At 37.6% G+C, this 21,532-nt stretch overlaps 1 protein-coding gene across 1 annotated transcript; it reads left to right on the top strand.

The window, feature by feature from the left end:
• Window positions 1-8,500: 8,500 nt before the first annotated feature.
• On the top strand, window positions 8,501-18,715 carry LOC140236190 (proton-coupled folate transporter-like). The gene is made up of 6 exons (XM_072316157.1): window positions 8,501-8,768; window positions 10,388-11,140; window positions 13,194-13,328; window positions 15,205-15,288; window positions 16,098-16,257; window positions 18,571-18,715. Exons 1-6 carry the CDS (start codon window positions 8,558-8,560, stop codon window positions 18,665-18,667), a joined length of 1,440 nt encoding a protein of 479 aa, XP_072172258.1. The 5' UTR covers window positions 8,501-8,557; the 3' UTR covers window positions 18,668-18,715.
• Window positions 18,716-21,532: the final 2,817 nt, after the last annotated feature.

The raw sequence follows: 21,532 nt of genomic DNA, 5'->3' as shown, positions 1-21,532 counted from the left end.
TTTCTTTTAAGGCCCTAATGAAGAAGCACTTACTGCTGAAATACAGCCACGAATGATTGATCCGAATGTCAAGAGCTGATATTATGCTTTTTCTTATATCCTCTTCTTATAAACCAAAGAACAATTCCCTCTGAACAATGCCGATATTACTTCACGAAATCAAAATTTCCAGCAATATGCACACAGTATACCGCCGGCGCAGCACATTTTGCATGTGCGACGCAAACCATGCAATATAGATTAGTTTAGAAGTTTTATGCGAAGTGACAAATTGTAATCATTGATCTGACACACAATTATGTACTGAAGGCTCCACACCCATAACATACATATCGGATGACTTTGAGCCTACCAGCACTTCTAACGATATTGATTATGACAGTTTTGTCTTCTTCATTAATTCAAATTGTACTTATCTTATCAAACTTGGTTTGACTTGATTGAATTAAATGCACCCTGTCGTTATTGCCTGTATTGCAGATTTGGTTATTTTTATGGTCTGATTCCGTTCTTTCATTTGCAGCACTATTGCTGTACAGGTGTTTAACATTCAAACTGAAATAGTTGCAGAAAAGTACCTGCAAAATAAAAAATAAAAAAATCTCAAGCGCATCAGATTTATACGCGGTGCTTTATGGGACCTATTATACTATTACCATTTTCATGATCTAAAAGAAGTTTCATGATATTGATATACATATTGAATAATAGTTCTCGTTACAGGGGCGGATCCAGGATTTCCTTAAAGAGGAGGCGCTTTTACAAAATTAAAGGGAGGACGCACGCCCCCTCCATTTTTTCTTTTTATTTCTTTTGTTTTAATCTAAAAAGAATGGGGCGCACGCCCGGTGCGCCCCCCGATCCGCCACTGCGTTAATGGATGCACCACAAGCCTTGTACTTTTGTCTTGCCAGATTCAGAGTAACTCACTAAGATTGATGTGAATCAATCAGAATATCGATGTCATTTTGCGGTTAACTGGAGGTGACTGTGTTCCACAAAGAACATCTCATTTGGAAGCCACGAACGTTTTCCTTTAATATTGAACAACAACTAATATGACTACTATTATCAAATTCTAACCTGTTTCGACGTCTCTACAGAGTATTCCAAACATTTAAAGGAACTGTGTAATAATGACGAAAATGTATGCTGACTTGATTGATTCACGATACTTCCAACTGACAACATCACGTATGAAGCCAAAGGAATATCTATTATACGTGCAAAAAAAAAATTCTATCATAATTTTTCTATACTATTTTTCTTCAGACTACTTGGATACGCCCACTAGGGAAAAAAATAATCATCCCAACCAAGATATTGCCGGTGACATCATATGAAAAGTACTAATATGTTTAACAAAAGACACTGGAATGCATCTTTTCCTACGAGACGAAGCATAAACTTCCGGATGCTTCCCTGTTACAACATGATTTAAAGGCATTATTTACCATTTGCAGTTTAAACAAAATCCAACTTTAGTGCCAGAACTTTAGTTCTAAAATGTTAGTTAGGAATAGCAAACACCCAATGCAAAAATTTGAATCAGAATAATCAATGTTAAATATTGTTAAATGTCATAAATGTGAACAATGGTTATAATAAAAATGATTCTAGAATATCAACCGTCTACAGTTATGGTTTAGTGAGGAAAATAATGATATCTCCCTATATCTTAGGCTATGTATATACACTGTAAAAACATCGGTGTTACATGTAACACCATGGGTGTTAAATCTAACACCGATCAAACTTCAATAGAGGACCACACCCACAGGTGTAGAAAATGTACTACAGTATTGTGACGGTGTTAAAGAGTGTTCACCTGGCACTTCGTGGTGTTAATTTGACACTGTGGCTGGTGATATTTTTGACAATGCGCTATAAGAGTTAATTCAATAATGACACCGCATGGTGTTGATTTGATATTGGTGGTGTTAATTTCAATGGTATAACATCCGTCCAGCTTCAATAGGAGACCACAACAACTGGTGTTACTGTGGTGTAAATGTGTTTACACATTTTTCCAAAAATCAAGTACTTTATCGGAAAATTCTTTATCGTCTTGTTGAAGTTCAAAATTAACAAGAAGTGCAGTAACTATAGAAACAATTCAAAAAACAATTTTAAATTTTGAAATGACACCCGGAGGTGTTAATCTAACACCATGAATGAGCACCGGAAATTTAACACCAGCTCGGTGTTTCATATTTAACACCGGACTTTTTGCAATGTAGTTTTAATAATAATGGTAGGATGTTTTGCAATGAAACTGGCCTACAGATATGCATCAAATGTGGTAACTCGGACTTTTTTTTTTTAAATCACTACCCCCGATGGTAAACAATACCTTTAAATAACAACAGATATTGCATTGACAGGTTTTATTTTTGAGGACGTATCAGAGTAATCTGAAGAAAAATAGGAGAAACTTTATCTTTATAATAGAGTATAGTGCAAATGAAGATTAGTGATGATCAGGGTGTTGTGAATCAATATCAGTCAACATGCGTTTGCACTGCATAGTACATTTAATAAACTGCAGAGTCTTCTTCCCAATGCCTTTGAGCGACATGATTATGATGTACAAAATACACAATAATCTCACTCCTCTTTCAGCACAGGACTATATTATCAAACAGGCTACTCAGTTAACGAGAGCCTCGCAACCACACTCCTATCAGGTACCATATTCGAGAACTGATTTTCGCCATTCGTTCTTCCCAAGAACTGTAAGGAACTGGAATTCCCTGTCGTCAGAAATTGTTTCAGCGCCATCTGTGGGATCATTTCGAAACCGTCTAACGCGTTGATCACAGTGGCTAGTTTTTTTGTTTGTTTGTTTTTTTCGTCAAATTTTCTATGTGCTTGTAAACATCTGTAAATAAATTTTATTATAATGTAAATAGCACCAGTCTGAAAGAATCTTCAGTCTATTGAAGGAGGCAGACTTAATCAGAAGAAGAAGAAGAAGAAGATTGTAAGAAGCTGCAGTATATCCCCTTCTCACTGTCTCCCCTATTAACTACTTGTATCCTTTTACACCTAATGCTGACAGCCCAAAGCTATACTCATTGCGTGTGCGTTGATTTATATCACCCGAATCATAATGGGATTGTAGCTAAAAGAATGTCTGAATACGTGTCATATTTTTGATAATTATATTTTTCTTCAGTTTAGTTAAACACACACACACACACACACACACACACACACACACACACACGCAAACACACAAACAAAAGGGAAATATTTCGAGCCAAGAGTCTGTCGATGACATCATCGCTACGTACAGTGCTCCTTTGTATGATTAACAATTTACATTGTCTAACGGTTATGGAAGTATGATCCTCCGTGGACCGTGCACTCCAACGCTTTCAGAGCACAGGCCCGTCAGATGGCGCTCTTTATTTTAGATCGCCACATGCTTCAAACCTGTCCACTGATCTCTATCGTAATTATGAAGACATTAAATTTTTTTAATATGCATCAAGAATGTGGTAACTCGAATTTTTTTTCTTTTAAATCACTGCAACCGATGGTAAACAATACCTTTAAATAACAGATACTGCATTGACAGGTTTTATTTTTGAGGACGTATCAAAGTAATCTGAAGAAAAATAGGAGAAACTTTATCTTTATAATAAAGTATAGTGCAAAATGAAGATTAGTGATGATCAGGGAGTTGTGAATCAATATCAGTCAACATACGAAGCGTTTGTTTGCAAAAACCGATAAGTCCGTATTTGTCAAATGGAGATATTTGCGATTAAAGGTCAAGAAAAATAAAGAGAATAATAAGAAAATTTTTGCTTCTTTTGACTATAACTTCAAAATTTACCTTTATATGTAGTGACCAATATATCATTTAAAAGGTATTATTTTATACTTTATGACAGAGACCGTACTTCAAAATCTTCAAAAATGGACTTATCGGTTTTTGCAAACAAACTCTTCATACGTTTGCACTGCATAGTACATTTAATAAACTGCACAGTCTTCTTCCCAATGCCTTTGAGCGACATGATTGTAAGAAGCTGCAGTATATCCCCTTCTCACTATCTCCCCTATTAACTACTTGTATCCTTTTACACCTAATGCTGACAGCACAAAGTTATACTCATTGCGTGTGCGTTGATTTATATCACCCGAATCATAATGGGATTGTAGCTAAAAAGAATGTCAGAATACGTGTCATATTTTTCATAATTATATTTTTCTTCAGTTTACTCTGTTACACACACACACACACACACACACACACGCAAACACACAAACAAAAGGGAAATATTTCGAGCCAAGAGTCTGTCGATGACGTCATTGCTACAGTACTCCTTTGTATGATTAACAATTTACATTGTCTAACGGTTATGGAAGTATGATCCTCCGAAGGACTCCAACGCTTTCAGAGCACAGGCCCGTCAGATAGCGCTCTTTATTTTAGATCGCCGCATGCTTCAAACCTGTCCACTGATCTCTATCGTAATTATGAAGACATTAATTTTTTTCTGTGGAGATCAGTGGCTTCAAACTCACAATCTAAAAAAAAGAAGGTAAAAATAAAGAAATTGTATAGAAATCAAGGATGATTTCATGTAGTTTATCACTTGGCTAGTAGTCTTCGTGTGTCTGTTTAAAGAGAAAGTTAGGCCTACTTGATGAGGACAATGACATTTAATTGAAATCTCTAAGTTTAAAAGAACTGAGCTGCATACAGCTGTAGGTCTATATACGTCACCAGTTTCGTTCTGCGTGTCATGTATAACCTGGGCCCCATTTCATAAAAGATGTTAGGATAGCAACTCTTGCTGGAATAGTGTAACTTCCAATACCAACAGCCAATCAGGAAGCTGGATTCTTGTCATTACTTATGACAATTGCCATTCCAGCAAGAGTTGCTTTAGTTCATATCAACTTTTTATGAAATGGGGTCCTGAAGCTATGAAAATTACACGTCTATAATCCTTTAAAAATAAGTGTCTAGCCAAGCGATCGTTGCTACGTTAGATACAATTAACGTCAGCTGCACCACCACCGGGTTTAGGAATTATGCGTTTGTCATAAGTCATAATTAATGAGCCAACATAATTATTTTACATTCACAGCATGGCCGCTTTAGTAGCCGCCGCGTACGACGTCCGCGTTCATCCGGTCTTGGGATTGGCACGTCGTGGGCGACCTCTTTTCGTGTGGTCATGTGATGAACCACGCGCCTCAAATGTATCAGGTGACCGACCTTGCCTCAAGTGTGATTGTGGCTAGGCGCAGGCTAGCCGAGATCCATTCTGACGTACACGCCACGGTGCATTCGTGGTACTGAACACCATCGAAGTGCAGTAATAAACAAGATTCCCTTTCACCACACTGCTGCAAGAACTGGTATCATCACTGTTCAATTCTGACGCCCCTTGCGTCGAACTCCGACGGTCAAAAGGATCTGAGGACCGGGACCTTGCCCTTGCCTTGGTACGTGTACGGTAACTGGAGATTTCTCTCTCGTACTAGGCCCTATTTATTGTAGAATTTAGTAGTGTAGGTAGTACTGTAGTAGCTCTCGCTTTCGTAACGTAAAAAAAAAAAAAAAAAAAAAAAAAAAGTAGCCCTAAACAGTGTTTACCAGTGTTTACGATCGTACCTAGGCCTACTGTAAATAGTGTAACTGTATATCAGCTGGTAATCGTGGTCGTGAGATGAAAATGCAATGAGTGTGCTTCTGATGCTGATGGCACGTGATTAGTAATCATGTCCATGAGATATTGACATTATGTATGTAAACTCGACAGTTCACTCGCCTCGGCACCTTTCACTTTCATTCACTCAAACTACTTCTAGATCTAAACTTTATCCACAGTCCAGTCGCTGTATAGAATTCTAAATACTATAGCACAGCATCTGGTCGAGCTACTTTCACTCTAGACAACTCGCAGTCGCACAATCATCAGTCATGGCGGTAGTTTGGGCACGCCATTTTTGGCGTCTGTGCTGAAGTAAGAAGCCAAATTAGCCCCCTAAAACCCATGATTACTCTACGGGCATTATATCATGTTTAGAAACTCTAGGATAGGTTGAGCTAACATGTTAGACCATTCCCCATTATGAATATAAAGACAAGAGTCTAGACCTAGTTAGTTACTGGAATACAGGGCCGGCGGAGCATTTTCAAAAGTGGAGGGGGGGGGGGGGGCCACTTCCGGGTTTCATGAGCTAATGAAAATTTTTGAAAAAAAGGTCTTCAGCTCATCTTTCTCCTAGCTCCTTCCACTTCCAGGTTTCTTAGGCTGACAAGCAAAAAATGAAAAAATAAAAAAATAAAGAAAGACATACAAAAGGTCTTTAAATAGCACAAAAACTTAACCTTACCGCACTCTCACTTTGTTCAAGGTCTATATCTATTTGAGGACCTGAATATAAGAACGACCCAAGTCCAATTTTTGGCCAAATTCAGTTTGACATTTGATATTGTAGCTTGTGCGTGGACTCATCTTGTGTATAAATGATAAATCCTAATTACCCCCGAAATAACTATACACAGCCCAGTCGCCGCTGTACATACGTAGCGTGACAGGGCTGTACCAACGAAGCTCCAAACACGAAGAGGGTCCAACGATCGCATGCGATCGGATTGAATTTTGATACTTTAGATCATTTTTTTGTCACTTCAAACTCATCTGACGAACAAAATGATAATGAGACTTCATATCTATGCTATGAATATTGAAATTTAGATTTAATAACTTACCTAAAATGATGGTTATTGTGTGAACGGTTCACGAACGGTACATCGTCTTTCATGCCAGGCCATTTCCAATATCCGGGAGGTCACATGATCTGAAATGACCTTTCAAAAGGTCGCGCTGTCAACCGTGCTGCTACACCAACACTCAAGCAGCGCATCGCACGCACGCAAAAGATTTCGGCAGAGATCAAGGCGCCATTTTGAATTCTGCAACGATGAACCCTGACGGTGTTAGGGAATCCGCCAGAAAGTATCATTTTTTGGTTCCACGGACTTATCACGAGGGCTCTCAATGGACTTACGAACCTTCTGTAATACAAGCATGCACTTAAGGTGAGTAACGTTTGGTAACGTGTACATTGTTTATAAAGAACTTATGAATTTTCATAAGTTTTGTAGTTGTGTTGTGGATCCCCACTTTGTAGGTGCCCGCTCGTTGGTCAGACGCTGTATTCGCGTAGCGTATTAACAGCGTCTGGTCGGGCTACCCCCAAAAGTGCCTGAAATAAATGAGTTAAATCTTATATGAATGTGAGAATGAAGGACTTGGGTCATTCTTACATTCATATTATAGCGCCCTCTCTCGTCCTTCTCTCATCTCTATTAGCAGAATATCATGTATATGAATCAAAGAACGACCCAAGTCCATCACACAAAATGGCCTCTCCACAATTAATGTAAATGTTAATTGTCATAATAATATATGTTCTAATTTGTATTATACAATGTTGCCTTCCCATCACAGTTAAATAGAATATCATTGGACAATTAAAAAAGATATGAAGTTTTTTTAAGTTTACTCGAAGTGGTCTTCCATGTACTTGGGTCGTTCTTATATTCATATACTCATTTCTTTCTAGTCCCACTTACGTACTTCCTTGGTAAAAGTGTGGGGGCCCAAAGTGGTGACCCCGTATGTACTCCTTTGTGTGGTGCAAAAAACAAGTTTTTACGGCGCGTTTTGATTATGGCTCATAACTTTTGATCCCTATGTCAGTTTGTGACCAAACTTGGACGGTAGATGTCCCTTGGGGAGTCCAAGGTCACCACAACGTCAAAGGTCATAGGCAGGGTCTATGAACTTCCGGGAGTTTACCCAAATATTGATTTCTTCTACGCGAATAGACGAGACACATGTTGGCACTTGCTTTGTTTTTTTTTTTTGGTTTTTTTGTTGTTGTTTTTTTGTTTTTTTTTTTTGGTCTCAGGCTCATGAGTGAGCTATGAATGTGTTATATAATTCTCCTGCCAAAGAAGTAATGAAAATGAGGGTTTTTTTTTAATTTATTGTCTGAGGAATGTTTAAAATGCATATGTTTTCTGTACAAGTTGTACACCCATATATGACAACATAGCTTCTTACCCACAGATGACAAGGTTGAATGAAAAAGATTCATTTCAAATTGGCTCACCACTTTCGGATTTAAGTGCTCAGTTTTCAGCAGCTTTTTATGCTCCATTTTCAAATTGAATGTTTGTGAGGTTTTTTTTAAAGTTATGTGCCTTGAGCACTCTACAGACTCTATTTTGTGCATTATAAATCATATATTATTGTTGTTATAATAATTATCATAATTTTTAGTACCAGGTACATAGTAATGTTATTATTAACATTGTTATTATTATTATTATTATCTTTATTATTATTATTAGTAGTAGTAGTATCATTTATTATTATTATTCAGAAACCTGATAGAATTAAGACTGCTCTTTGGTCAAAATTATATCCACTCACTTGTTTGATGTAATTCTCACCTACATTGCACAAGGAGTTTGCAAGAGGGGAACTCAGGCAGAGATTCCTAGTGGCAACAGGCCATGACCCGCGACATTCAAGATGGCGAAGGGGAGGAGATGGCGCCTTTACCCCGGACGAGGACAGTGTCTGTGGAACCCAGCATCTTCCTTATCCTGGCAGTCCAGGGCGTCCTGGTCAACCTCCGGACCCAGTACGTTAAGGATCGACTGGCGGAGGCCTCGCACTACATCCCACCGGACAAGGGAAATTGCTCGTTAGGAAACACTTCCGGTAAGTTTGTCTGTTTGTCTGTTCATACCATCTTCCATCTGAGAAGATGGCTGGATGTATGCCCATTATTCAGCTGCACTAGCTGGTCTTCCATGGGGTCCAATGGGATGTTGAGGTGGACCACTTCACCGGGTTATGTACCCTGAGTTTCGACCACAAACTGCTCCAAATCCTCAATTTTATGTGACGCAAAATTATGACACCAGGATTTTTTAATGGTGAACCATAAGTGATCACAGTTGATTGCTTGTTCTTAGACAGCTGTCAGTAAAATTGTAAAGTTGTTGGGAAATAAGTTCTATTTTGTGTACACTTAAATGCAAAATGGGACGCTGAAATTGGTCCACAATTCATAAAAATCATGTTATGCTATTCAAATAAAATTTTTGCGTTTCCAGATATCTATGCTTGACTGATGAAATCTGCAACTTTTTTGCTATGTCTATGGGGTCTAGGGCAATTAACCCCCTGGGCAATTACCCCGGACCCTTCTCCTGGCCCTAATCCTAATCCTAAACCTGAACCTAATCCTAACCCTAACCCAAACTCCTAACCCTAAACCTAACCCTAATCTTTACTTTAACCTTACCACTAACCAGTATTTAGCCGGGGTGGGGGGGGGGGGGGGGGGGGGTAATTGCCCGGAGGGGGTAATTGCCCGGAGGGGGTAATTGCCCGGATACGTGTCTATGATTTGCCTTGTTGTCTTTTTTTTTTCAGAGTCATTTACATGTATGAGAGAACATCAAACTTCTTTGAAAATATTTCCAAATTGTAATTTATTGTTTACTTAAAAAGCAAATTCACATGTGAAAAAAGAAACTGTAAAAGTTGTTTTTTTCACAGGAGTTTTTTTTTTCACAAATTTCACAAATTCCTGTTGGGCGGTAAATTTAGTAATTTGAAAATATCACCTCCTGAAATGATCGACAGGCATAAGTGCACTATGATAGCCTCGATGTCAAATCGTGAAACAACATCTCAAGAAAATATCTGTGACCTTCTACTTTGCAAATACATCGGTATCCGAGAATTACAACATTACAGTCATGATTCTACTCTTGCAAAAAAAAAAAATGATAATAATGATAATAAATAAATAAATATAAATGATGTCTGGTCTAAGAGCAAAGTCTGCTGTTGATGGATTTCCATGAAAGGGTTTCACTTGATATCTAGAAGCAAAGTCTAGATCATAACTTACGATGTAATCACACCATTGATGATAATGAAAATGAAAGTAATTCACAATATTTATAAAGCTCTTATCACATTAAAATGACGCTAAGCATTGAGAAAAAAGAGAAAAAGAAAGGAAGAAGGTAGGCCCTACAGTTTCAGAATAGTCGGGCATGAGAATATTCAATGAACAAATAAGTCTTAAACATAGATTTGAATTTTTCTGTACTAGTCAAGTTTGTTTTATACATTGATAATGTTCCTAAAAGAGTAACAATGACACTGATGATAATGATGGTTATAACAATAATGAAAATAACACATTGAAACAGCACATACCAGCCCCGATAATTAGAATCAACAAACTTCTAACGTGGCCATCCCATATCTTTGTGTGCTAAATTGATTGATTGAATCATATTCCAACAACTAAATCACAGAGGATGCTATTGGCCAGCGGATTGAGGCGGAGACTGCCATCTGGGTTATGTACATGAAGTCCACCTCGGTCTTCATTCCTATATTTACGGGCACAATCCTCATCGCTGCCTCAGACTTCGTCGGTAGGAAGCCTGTCCTGATCATCAATGCTGTGGGTCACGTTCTCGCTTCCGCTATTTTCCTCCTGGTGGCATGGCTGTCTCTACCTCTGCCTGTTGCCGTGGCTGCAGAATGCATTCTGGGAATTAGCGGGGACTCAATTGTCACCATGAACGTCTCATTTGCATACGTAGGCGACTCGAGCACCGGGAAAGCGCGCACAACCAAGTACGTGATCGTCACCTGTGTTGTATACTTCGGATTTGGGTTGAGCCAAATTCTAGTCGACGTCATACTCCAGAATACTGGAAATTATGTCATAGCCTTTGGATGTGGTACGCTCTTTGCCGTTCTCAATTTAGTGTATCTCGTGGTTCCAGGTCTTTTGCTGGAAACTGTACAAAACCGCACAACCTTCAGGGTGAAAGAAACAGTGAAGGCGCTCTTTGCTAGCTTTGTAAAGCTCATGTCGGTTTCACACGAGAGGCGCAATTTACGCATCGGCATGATCATGGCAATATTCATGCTGTACTCCCTCATCAACGAAGCGGTGTATGCGGTCATCACGATCTACGGGCTGGGGCCACCTTACTGCTGGTCCCCTACACTGGTCGGAATCTACAATGTCATCGTCAATTCCTTTCCTGCTGCAGGTAAGTCTCTGTTCTACTGCAACAACAACAACAACAAAAGAAAAGAAAAGAAAAGATACCGGAAGAGGTTATCTTTCTGAGAAGCCCAGCCGCAAAAAGCTCACTAACTCCCTGATCAGCCTTGGGTCTGTTTTATGAAGTCATTACATAAAGTCTTTTAGTCTCAGAATGGCCAAAGTCCATTATATAAAGCTACATGTAGGCCTACATTGTGTATGAGAGTAGACTTTCAAAGAGAAGTAAAATGCATTTCATGAAGTCTCTCGATCATGAGTGTGTCTTAGGAGCAAAAAGTCTCTCATAAGACTTTCATGTAATAGACCCTTAGAGACCAATGCAATTATTACAATACAGTGTACGTTGTATTTGTTTTAAGAGATTTATAATGTGAGTTTATTCTTTTCAATCACCATTGCAAGGAAGGCAAGTTTGTATGTGAATTTGTTCAAAATTGAGGTCATGTGGTACTTGTCAAAGAAAATTTAACCTGTTGAAGATGGATTGATTTTCCTATAACACACATTTCCCATTTACCCTAGCCCAAGAATACTCGGGACTAGTCTTCAACAGGTTAACGAGAAAAGAGACAGACATTCTCTCTTGCAGTTCACAAAAACAAAAACAAAAAAAAAACAAAAACAAACAAGAAACAAAACAAAACAAAACCTACTTTTCTGTGACAATTGGCACTCAAAGCACACAAGAGGTTAATAAGTTCGTCACTCTCAAGCCATACTAGTCTTTAAAGGGGATGGCTAGTAACTGATCAGTGGGAATTCTGGGGAATGATTGTTTCAATCCTTGTGAGATTCATTTAAGAGTACATTATATATCTATTGTTTATGAAAATTATTTGCTTCAGAATGGTCTCATATTCAAGTGATGAGCAGTTTAATGCCCCGTCACTGTACAGACATGCTAGTCTGGAACGATTAAACTGCAAATTACTTGAATATGAGATGATTCTGAAGCAAATAATTTTCACACAGCAATAGATATATCATGTACTCTTAAATGAATCCCACAAGGATTGGAACAATCATCCCCCAGCATTCCCACTGATTCCCACTGATCAGTTACTAGCCATCCCTTGAATACTCTGGTCCTCCCTAAAGACAGTCATGGTATCATCAGTATACCTTAATTTTTTAAAATCTTTTCCATACCACATCCTAATCTTTTCCACTCATGTCAATATTTGCGATACATCAGTAATGGACCACACCAACTCCTCTCTTTTAAAGCCCTGAGGTATACACTTGTAGGTCAGCTTCTGATACGACACCTCCCCCCCCCCCCCCATACAAACCCATTCTTTTTATGGTTATCATGACATAAGAAGCTTTAGCCAATCAGAGGAATATAGGGCAATATGATTTTGACTTATCACTTTATACGTGTAGTGAGAAGAATTATTATTGTTGGATGTTCTCCTTGAAAGCCCTCCTCATTGCTATAAATCTCCTTGGTGTGGAGACCGAAACCATTCAGTACGACAGAATACATTTTTTGTAGTCTTGTGTGGAGAAAGTAGAGAGCTCTTCATCCCCACTTACCGCTGCTGCACGCAACTGTAGTTTTGTTCTGAAATCAACACAATCATAACTAGGATGGTGTGGTAGTTGTATTGTCCTTTCCAAGTGCCAAATTAGCTGTGAATCTTCCTTTCATTGAAGTTGATGATAAATTATTGTTAATGATTATTGAATGATTATCATCCAAAGCATGCATATTACATAGTGTTCAGTGAAACTGATAATATAAACAGATTCTTGAGGTTGGGAAAGTTGTTCAGTCATGTGCATGAGTAACAACGACAACAACAAATTATGGCAAAAGAGAGAAATTGCTTGATTTTTATGTCTACCATTAATTAATTGCCTCGTCATCAATCAAAATGAAATTGGGCCAAAAAGAATGCTTCCATTTTTGGCTCGAGTAAAGACTTTGTTGTTTCAAGTATTACATTGTTTTAGATCTCACAATACTAGGTTTCCATGCTAAACATATACCAGGTGCTTATATGTCTTCTTTTTTTTTCAATATGCTTCAGTTGCGGTGGTCCTCATCAAGCCATTGCTGTGCTGTCTCTCTGGTTACTGGATCCTGCAGCTTGGATTCTTGTCTGGCATTGCCTTGCTGATAACCACTGCTCTGGCAAAGACCAATAATGTCCTAGTTTATGGGGGTGAGCATCATGTGAAAAATACTCCCAACCTTGCTTATAGTTTGTGTGCCCTATTTGCAACCCAGAAAATTGCATCCCTTACATAAGCTGTTTTATTATAGAGGTAGGTAATTCAGACCTTTCCTCAGAATAAGAAAACTGAAAACTTCTTATGATGGAGGGGGAACAATTCTATTGATTTCAAGTGAAATTATTCACCCCTCCCCCCCCCCAACAAAACAAAACAGCAACAACAAACAAACAAAAATCCAGTCATTATTATCAGTACAAAAAGGATGAGTATTCTGGAGTGACATTGGGTTTTATAATAGGTTTTCATTTCTTTGTAAAAATCTCTGAGGTGTAATATAAAGATTTCATACACTATGTTTGGAAACATTGTTCTTCACCCATGCAAACTTTTGTGACTTTTGCAAAGGGGATATACAACCTTTAAGTTGATGTTGGCAGGAAAAAATACAAATGGCTATTTAGTCAAAGAAAAATCTAACCTTGATATATAATCATGTGTTCATTCTAATGTGAAATAAACAAAAATCACATAAATCAAAGGTATTCTTAGTCCCTTTGGATATGACTTCAAAAGGCAAGGTTGACGGTAGTATGAACTCATTTTTTTTTTTTTTTTTTTTTGGGGGGGGGGAGGGGGGATGATGAATTACTAGAGCAAGGCCCTATAGGAAAGCACCACCTAACCTGGAATTCTTGTCCTTGGTAAAACTGGATATTTCATCATTTTCAGTATTATAGTTGCCAGTTATGGTTTTTCATGATGATTATTCAGTACCTGCTGAGTTCTTCATCACAGATAAGAATGTGTGTGTTTGATATGACCAAAAAAAAAGTTTTTTCTGAAATTTGCTTTATTACACTTAAATGTTTCCATGATCTTTTTTAACATAAAAAGGTATTATGATATTTACCCTTTAACTCATAGAGGGCAGTTTGAGTTTGCTACAAAACGCATTTCCCATAGACGCTTGCCCGAGTTATATACTCACAGACTCATCCTCAGTGGGTTAAATTTCTACAGGTATTCCCTTAATCTGTCATACTATTTTCCCTTCTATTTTTTTTTTTCTTTCTTGTTTTGCACTCTGTATTGATTTTGTAATTTGTTTTCTCCTTTTTGTGAAGTTGCTTCTTATTGGAACATTGAAGTATTTGAAGAGTTTGTTTGCAAAAACCGATAAGTCCATTTTTGAAGATTTTGAAGTAGGGTCTTTGTCATAAAAGTACAAAATGATACCTTTAAAATGATATATTGGTCATAACATATGAAGGTACATTTATGAAATTATGGTCAAAAGAAGTAAGAATTTTCTTATTATTCTCTTTATTTTTCTTGACCTTTAATCGCAAATATCTCCGTTTGGCAAATATGGACTTATTGGTTTTGGCAAACAAACTCTTCGTTTGTGTCTTCTGTGAATCTATGTACAGTTGAACCTCTCGTATCCGGACAAGTCGGGACTGGGGCTCATCCGGATAAGGGATTTGGCCGGATACGGGAGACTCAATGCTTTATACATGTACATACATACACATGTACTGATGTAGCCCATTGTAGTACCACATGTAGTAATGTGTATACTGCAACCTTTTCATTGTTACATTTGGGGATGTTTGGGGATGTTAAAATGTCTGAGGGTAAGCAATTTGGAAGGAAATTTGATGTAATGTATGTTAATCATGTTGGAAGTAATATTTTATTCATGTGTGTTTGTGTAGGAGTTCTCAAGGAGTTGGGCAAAATCACGGCGAGATTGCGTCCGGATAATAGAGAGATCCGGATAAAGGGAGGCCGGATAATAGAGGTTCAACTGTATTAATTTTGTTTTATTTCTTTAATGGTGATATATGGCTCTTTCATCAGCTGTCGGCGTGGGTTTTCTGAGAACTGTTCCCGATGCTATATCTGAAGACTTTCTCTCCAAGCTTGTGAGCAGTCAGGAGCAAGGTGATAATTCTTTTATCATTATCATTTTATTTGTTTTGATTTATTTTTCCATAATAATCATAAATGATATACAAATGTAATTATAATGCTAAATATGAGCCAACCTCCCTTCCTTCAAAAGAAAAAAAAAAATGGTGTACCAAATAATCAAATATACCTTTTACAACAGTTCTACTTGTACTGGCAAATCTAATAGCATAGGTTATTATGGAGGGAAAACATTTTGCACATTTTTCGCAACCAGAAACTAGCACAAAAATAAAAGCAAGGGGATACTTTTGCTTATTGTATGTACCACTATATAATGACTGGATTGTGCAGAATTTAAAACATGTAAAATTGATCTTGCTCAGCAGAGCACAAAAATATCCACTTATTTGTTTGTTCATTTTCCATCTGAGAAGATGGCTGGATAGCCCATATTCAGCTACATTAAGCTGGTCTTCCATGGGGACCAGTTTGATGTAAGGCAAACCACTTCACCAGGTTAGACACCCTGCTCTTTGCCATGAATGAATGAAGCGGGATCTTTTACGTGCATGAGTTGTTACTCTCTCACACACGGGACATCGATTTTATGTCCTATCCGAGGGACAGAGTGTTTTGCCTCTTGCTAGAGGGGACGATAATTATGATTACACACAACATTGCTCCGTCCAGACTCGGGTATCGAAACTGGGTTGCTTCGGTCGGAGGCAGACGCGCTACCGACTGAGCCAACTCACCGCCCTTGTACGGTACTCACTTGTACAGTAATTCATTTCTGTTTTTGTTTTGTTTAGTTATTTTTTGTTTTGATTTTTTTTCAGGGGCCGCATTTGCACTCCTCTCGATCGTGACCTCAGTCGGCAAGGTCATCTCCCCGTTGCTGCTGAATGCTGTCTACGCCAAAACTACACTCATCGGCATACCACAACTCACGTTCTACTTAGCAGCAGCCATCTACATTGTCCCCATCACCCTAACCTTGTAAGACTCGCATGCTTAGCTTTAGCTGAAACTGTTCCACTGTCAATGCATTTGCTGAAAGGAAGACAAAATGTTACTCTGCATCATGAAACCAACAAAAACGTCGCCAGACATGGATTTTTAGTTAAGGGCAGATTCTGAAAGAGCATACTCTAAGCTTTAAAATGATGTATCACTCAATTCAGACGGACTCTCCTAATCTATCTAAATATTGGAAAGAATGTACACACTCTGAAAAGTGTGAACCAAGAAAAGAGGCTCTGAAGTAAAGGGTCTACTCAAGCACTTAGTTTTTACCAAACCGTGCTAGCTGTGCGATGAAAGGGACAAAAAAACAAAAAAAAACCATAAACAAAACAGGATGTAATCTACTGGATGAACAACAATGAAAGGATTATCAGATCAACCTGAAATTAACCGTGATCCTGTCCATGATAAATGGCAATTTTCAAAGCAGTAGCATTATCTCATCGAAAGTTATTTAACTCTTTATGTGCCACGTTCGCACGTCCGACTCAGTCGACGGCGTGCCAACTTCGCATATTCTGCTCAACAAACAAAGCCGCCATAACCGATCGATAAACCGCTAATTACTGCTAATCCCGCGGCACAATGACAGCGTTTCTCATGCTTTTGTTCCTCTCATATATACGGCTTGCATTCTATGTCGTGATCGACTATCAAGCGATGTTCCCCACTAGATTTGCTTTTATATTCTATTAAAGTTTCTGTCCAGGTTTTATGTGCAAATGTCATGCCTTTGCAGTAATGTAGCAACTGGTCATTCAAAAGAAAAATTGAAAATAGAGTCGTCATACAATTTATATCGAAACAAAGCTTGGCATTCCTCTTTAACTTTGGCTACTATTATGTTAATCTTAACAGAAATTTGTAGAAGTTATACAAATTGGAAAAACAGAATTCTTTCTCGAAGCATGACTACTTTCGTGTCTCAGAATAACGTGGCACACAGGGGGTTTCCACCATGGCACATAAAGAGTTAAGTTGAAAGTCAAGAGTGTGCGAAGGATTGTCAAGAAAATGAAAAGTGGCCTCTAAGACATACATACCTGATCTCACTACTCTATAAATAAAAGGGTTGTAGAAAAACTTCTAAAAACACACTTCCCCATTCACTCTATGATCCCAAACTTAGCTGTGTTGTAGAAGAAGAATAGCTCTTTTAGAAAATATGACAAACCCAAGATTGACTTGGTTGACCCGATTCACTTTTTTTGAGTCCTCATGTAAAATCCGGGGGTGCGACTTTTTGTTGGTTTTGTGATGCACGGTCACAAATAGAAAATCTGGGTTGCATTGGTCAGGCATGCAGCAGAGCTTTCCAACTAGGATGTTTTTTGGGATGTTTAGAATGACTTTTCCTCATTGAATGTAGGAAATTGTTTTTCAAATGAAAAAATATGTTGTAGAATGCTTTCTAAAGAGATAGTTTAGTTTTGGTTGAAATGGGGCTTCATTTTTATTTTATTTTTTGCGTCATACTCTTTTGCTTTAATATTTGTCAGCCTGATCTGCATTTATCTCCAGAACGTTTTGCTCTTTTGTGATCGTTTCTTCTTTTCTTTTTTTTTTCTTTTTTTTTCTTTTTTTTTTGGGGGGGGGGAGGATTTTTTTTTGCCTTATTTTCCTTTTTGTTTGTTTGCTCGTTTTTTTTTTTCTTTCTACTTTCTTTTTTGATCTGTAGTATTTTGCAGACCCGTTTCTTTCAGTGTTTTGGAGACTAGATGAAAAGTGATAGAACTGTCAAATGAATGGATATTGATCATGGTTGTAATCCTGCTAGTCCATTTTCTTGGAATATCATTTACAAATACCGTCAATTATCAAGCAACTATATCTTGCCCACTCCCCTTAAAAAACAACAACAACAACAACAACAACAACAACAACAACAAATAAAGTCATTCCTGCTCTTTGTGATCTAGACTATATGTGTTAACAAAATTGAGGACTATGAAGATAAGAAGGCTAGCCGTATCCTTGCCCAGAACATTTAGAATATACCGCCCTCTACTGTTCAGCACCATTCATTCTATGGACGTCACTGTGGTGGAACTTTATCATTATGAGCTTGAAGAGGCATAGATACATTGTACATGTAAAATGAATAACTAAGTAATTATACTAAGTAAACTTAATAGGCCTACTCAATTGAGTGAATGATTCCAGTTGATTTTTTTTTTCCCACAAGAAAACCAAGAATGGTAAATCTTATTTTGTGTTCTTTCTCCCTATATCCCCATATTGTTCTAACTGTTCTTCTTTGGTTGCCTCCTTGTCTCATCTCATCAGCATTCTGCAGATTTGCAGCCACCCGTTCGAGAGGAGGGAACTTCAAGTACAGTATGACGTTGCTAGGGATGACGAAGAACCGATGCTTAAAGAATGACATACAGATCAAAGAAGCTACCAACTTCACCAGAGACAGAGGTTCAACTTTCAGCACATTGTTACTGTCATTTTTTTTGTTGTTGTTGTTGGGTTGGTTTTTTTTGTTTTTGTTTAACTCTTTATGTGCCATGGTGGAAACCCCCTGTGTGCCACGTTATTCTGAGACATGAAGGTAGTCATGCTTTGAGAAAGAATTTTGTTTTTCCAATTTGTATAACTTCTACAAATTTCTGTTAAGCTGGACATGATAGTGAGCAAAGTTAAAGAGGAATGCCAAACTTTGCTTCCATTCAATGTGTAACAATTCTATTTTCAATTTTTCTTTTGAATTACCAGTTGCTACATTACTGTAAAGGCATGACTTCTGCATATAAAATAGTGACAGAAACTTAGAATGCACACGCAAATCTAGTTGGGAACACCGCTTGATAGCCAATCACCACATAGAATGCAAGCCGTATGTGAGAGGAACAAAAGCGCAAGAAACGCTTTGATTGTACCGCGGGATTAGCGATTTATCGATCGGTTTTGGCGGCTTTGTTTGTTGAGCAGAATATGCGAAGTTGGTACGCCATCGACTGAGCCGGACGTGCGAATGTGGCACATAAAGAGTTAAAAGAACACACCATCATGGTACATATGCAATAAAATCTGGAAGCTTAAAGCACACACTTGACTCTGCTTTGATAGTGACTGCAGTTTGAACAAGCAAGTTCTGGTGTTTTTACTAAGGAGGAGTCGTCTTTCGACAGCTGAAAAGAAGTGTTCGTTCTATTAAAGCGTCGGTGCACTTACACTACACAGGTGCTTTCATTTTATTTCAGGCTGTAGATGTTGTTGAAATCCCATATCCTTGGTTAAGTGTGGAATTCATGTGTGCTCAGTTTTCCATTTCTTGTTATCTATTTATTTATTTTTTACCCGTTGGCAAATTAACCATGTGTAATGCTTCACGTTTTAGATACATGGTACATGCATATCAAGATTGATGTAATATCTTTCAGACAAGGTTCAATAATCACTTTTATTTTTTTTTTTTTTTTTTTTCTTATGCATGTATGCTGCTAGATACACACAGGAGTTTGTGTTCACCATTATGTCCTGTAGCACATACAGTGGACTCCAGTTATACCTAAGTCTTCGGGACAGGCAGTTTTCTTTCATTATATTGAAATTTCGTTTTGACCAAACAAATAGGCAATAAAAAATACATAGGGCTGATAGGGCTGATGTTGCGGTCTGAATTTTTACTTCGTTGTGACCAGAATTCTGTTATATCCCTGTTTGTTTTAACGGGAGTGCACTATATTGCATAATTATTGCATCCCCAGTTTGTGAATGGCATAACTTAAGAACCATTTGAGGTATTTTTTAACGAAACTTGGCTTTTTATGTCTTAGTTGATGGACTTATATGCGTATCATTGTCTGGGTGCACAAGCTCAAAAATCAAGTGTCAAAGTCAAATTCTTTATGTTCTGCTATTCTCCCCATATCTATGCAACGTCTTAAGGCATTTTCATGAAACTTAGTGTATACCTATATAGTACTACCAGATCAGATTCTCTGGGGGAAAATTGGGTCATAAGGTCAGAGGTCAATGAAAAGGCTAAAATTTCTATTTTATCATGGGGTCAAAGATCAAGGGCCAAAGGTCAGGTGAAAATGACACTTTTATGCTGAAAGTACACTCTTTCTCCATACTGTGGAAATGATTGAATTTATACACTTTATCAGTGTAATTAAACTTGGTACATACGAAATTAGCACATGCATTACTACACAGTGATTATGTTGAGAACGTTTTGTGCCATTTGGGTCAAAAGTTGAAGGAAATTGCTAAAATTTCACCTGTTTGCCACAGTTTGAAAGTGGCTCAACAAAGTATTGTCATGAAAGTTTGAGTGTAATTGTCAGATTATGATTATCTGCAAACCATGTGAAATTGTCATCTCGCATTGGCAATGATTATGTACTGCAGACCAGTTGGGAGAATAATGCGATATGAAAGATGCACACCAGTGGCCATAGCTGCATTTGTAGTTCTTCATTGTTTTCTCCTCATTTTTTTTTTTTTCGTAAGGACTCTACTTCTCTGAAATAGATTTTTTTTGAAATGTCAGGCTGAATGTTATACAAAAAGTTACAGAGTTCTTCCGTCTTTCAAGTTTGCCTGAAAAAGTTATTAGCTAGTATTGGACTTTGACAAGAATTAAAAGCACAAATTACTTTTATGAAAGATGTGATAGCTTTGTATGAAATGATAATAAATGTGTCTTATATTTTACTTCTAACTTATTACATGTATGGGGGACCGGTACGCAGTTTTTGCCACTCAGCATGATGGCTTGGTGACGTATATTGGAACCTCGTCTATAGTCATTTCTCTCTTAGAAAATTTATTGTTACCACCACTGGTTTTGTGTCATTGCTGTTGTTGTTGTTTTTGGGTTTTTTTTTTTTTCACTGGAAGTTATCAGACTCTTTCCTGATTAATTTCAGTCATCATTAAGCCTTTTATCTTATACATGTACCTCGTACATACGAAATAGTAATAATAAAAAAAGAAAAGAAAGACAAGTACATGTACATTATAGAAATGGAAAAAAAGAGAGTTGGACACATTTCATAGTACAAGTTTGTGTGAGAAAATATTTCATTGTATTTTGCTGAACTCAGGAGATGTGTGATGCTGCTATTTTGAACTTGGAAACTGTTTCAGGGTACTAATTTTGAGGTTGCAAGGTATTCTTGGTCGTAGATGATACAATTTCATGTACTGGTACCTTTGTAAAGCTCAGAAGTTATTACACATACTTGAACTTTAAAAGCTATTTCCTTGAACTTGTTTGAAGTTGGAAATT

This window comes from Diadema setosum, chromosome 12 (assembly GCF_964275005.1).
Source record: "Diadema setosum chromosome 12, eeDiaSeto1, whole genome shotgun sequence".
Taxonomy (NCBI): Eukaryota; Metazoa; Echinodermata; class Echinoidea; order Diadematoida; family Diadematidae; genus Diadema; species Diadema setosum.
This window is presented reverse-complemented; position numbering and strand designations above follow the sequence as displayed.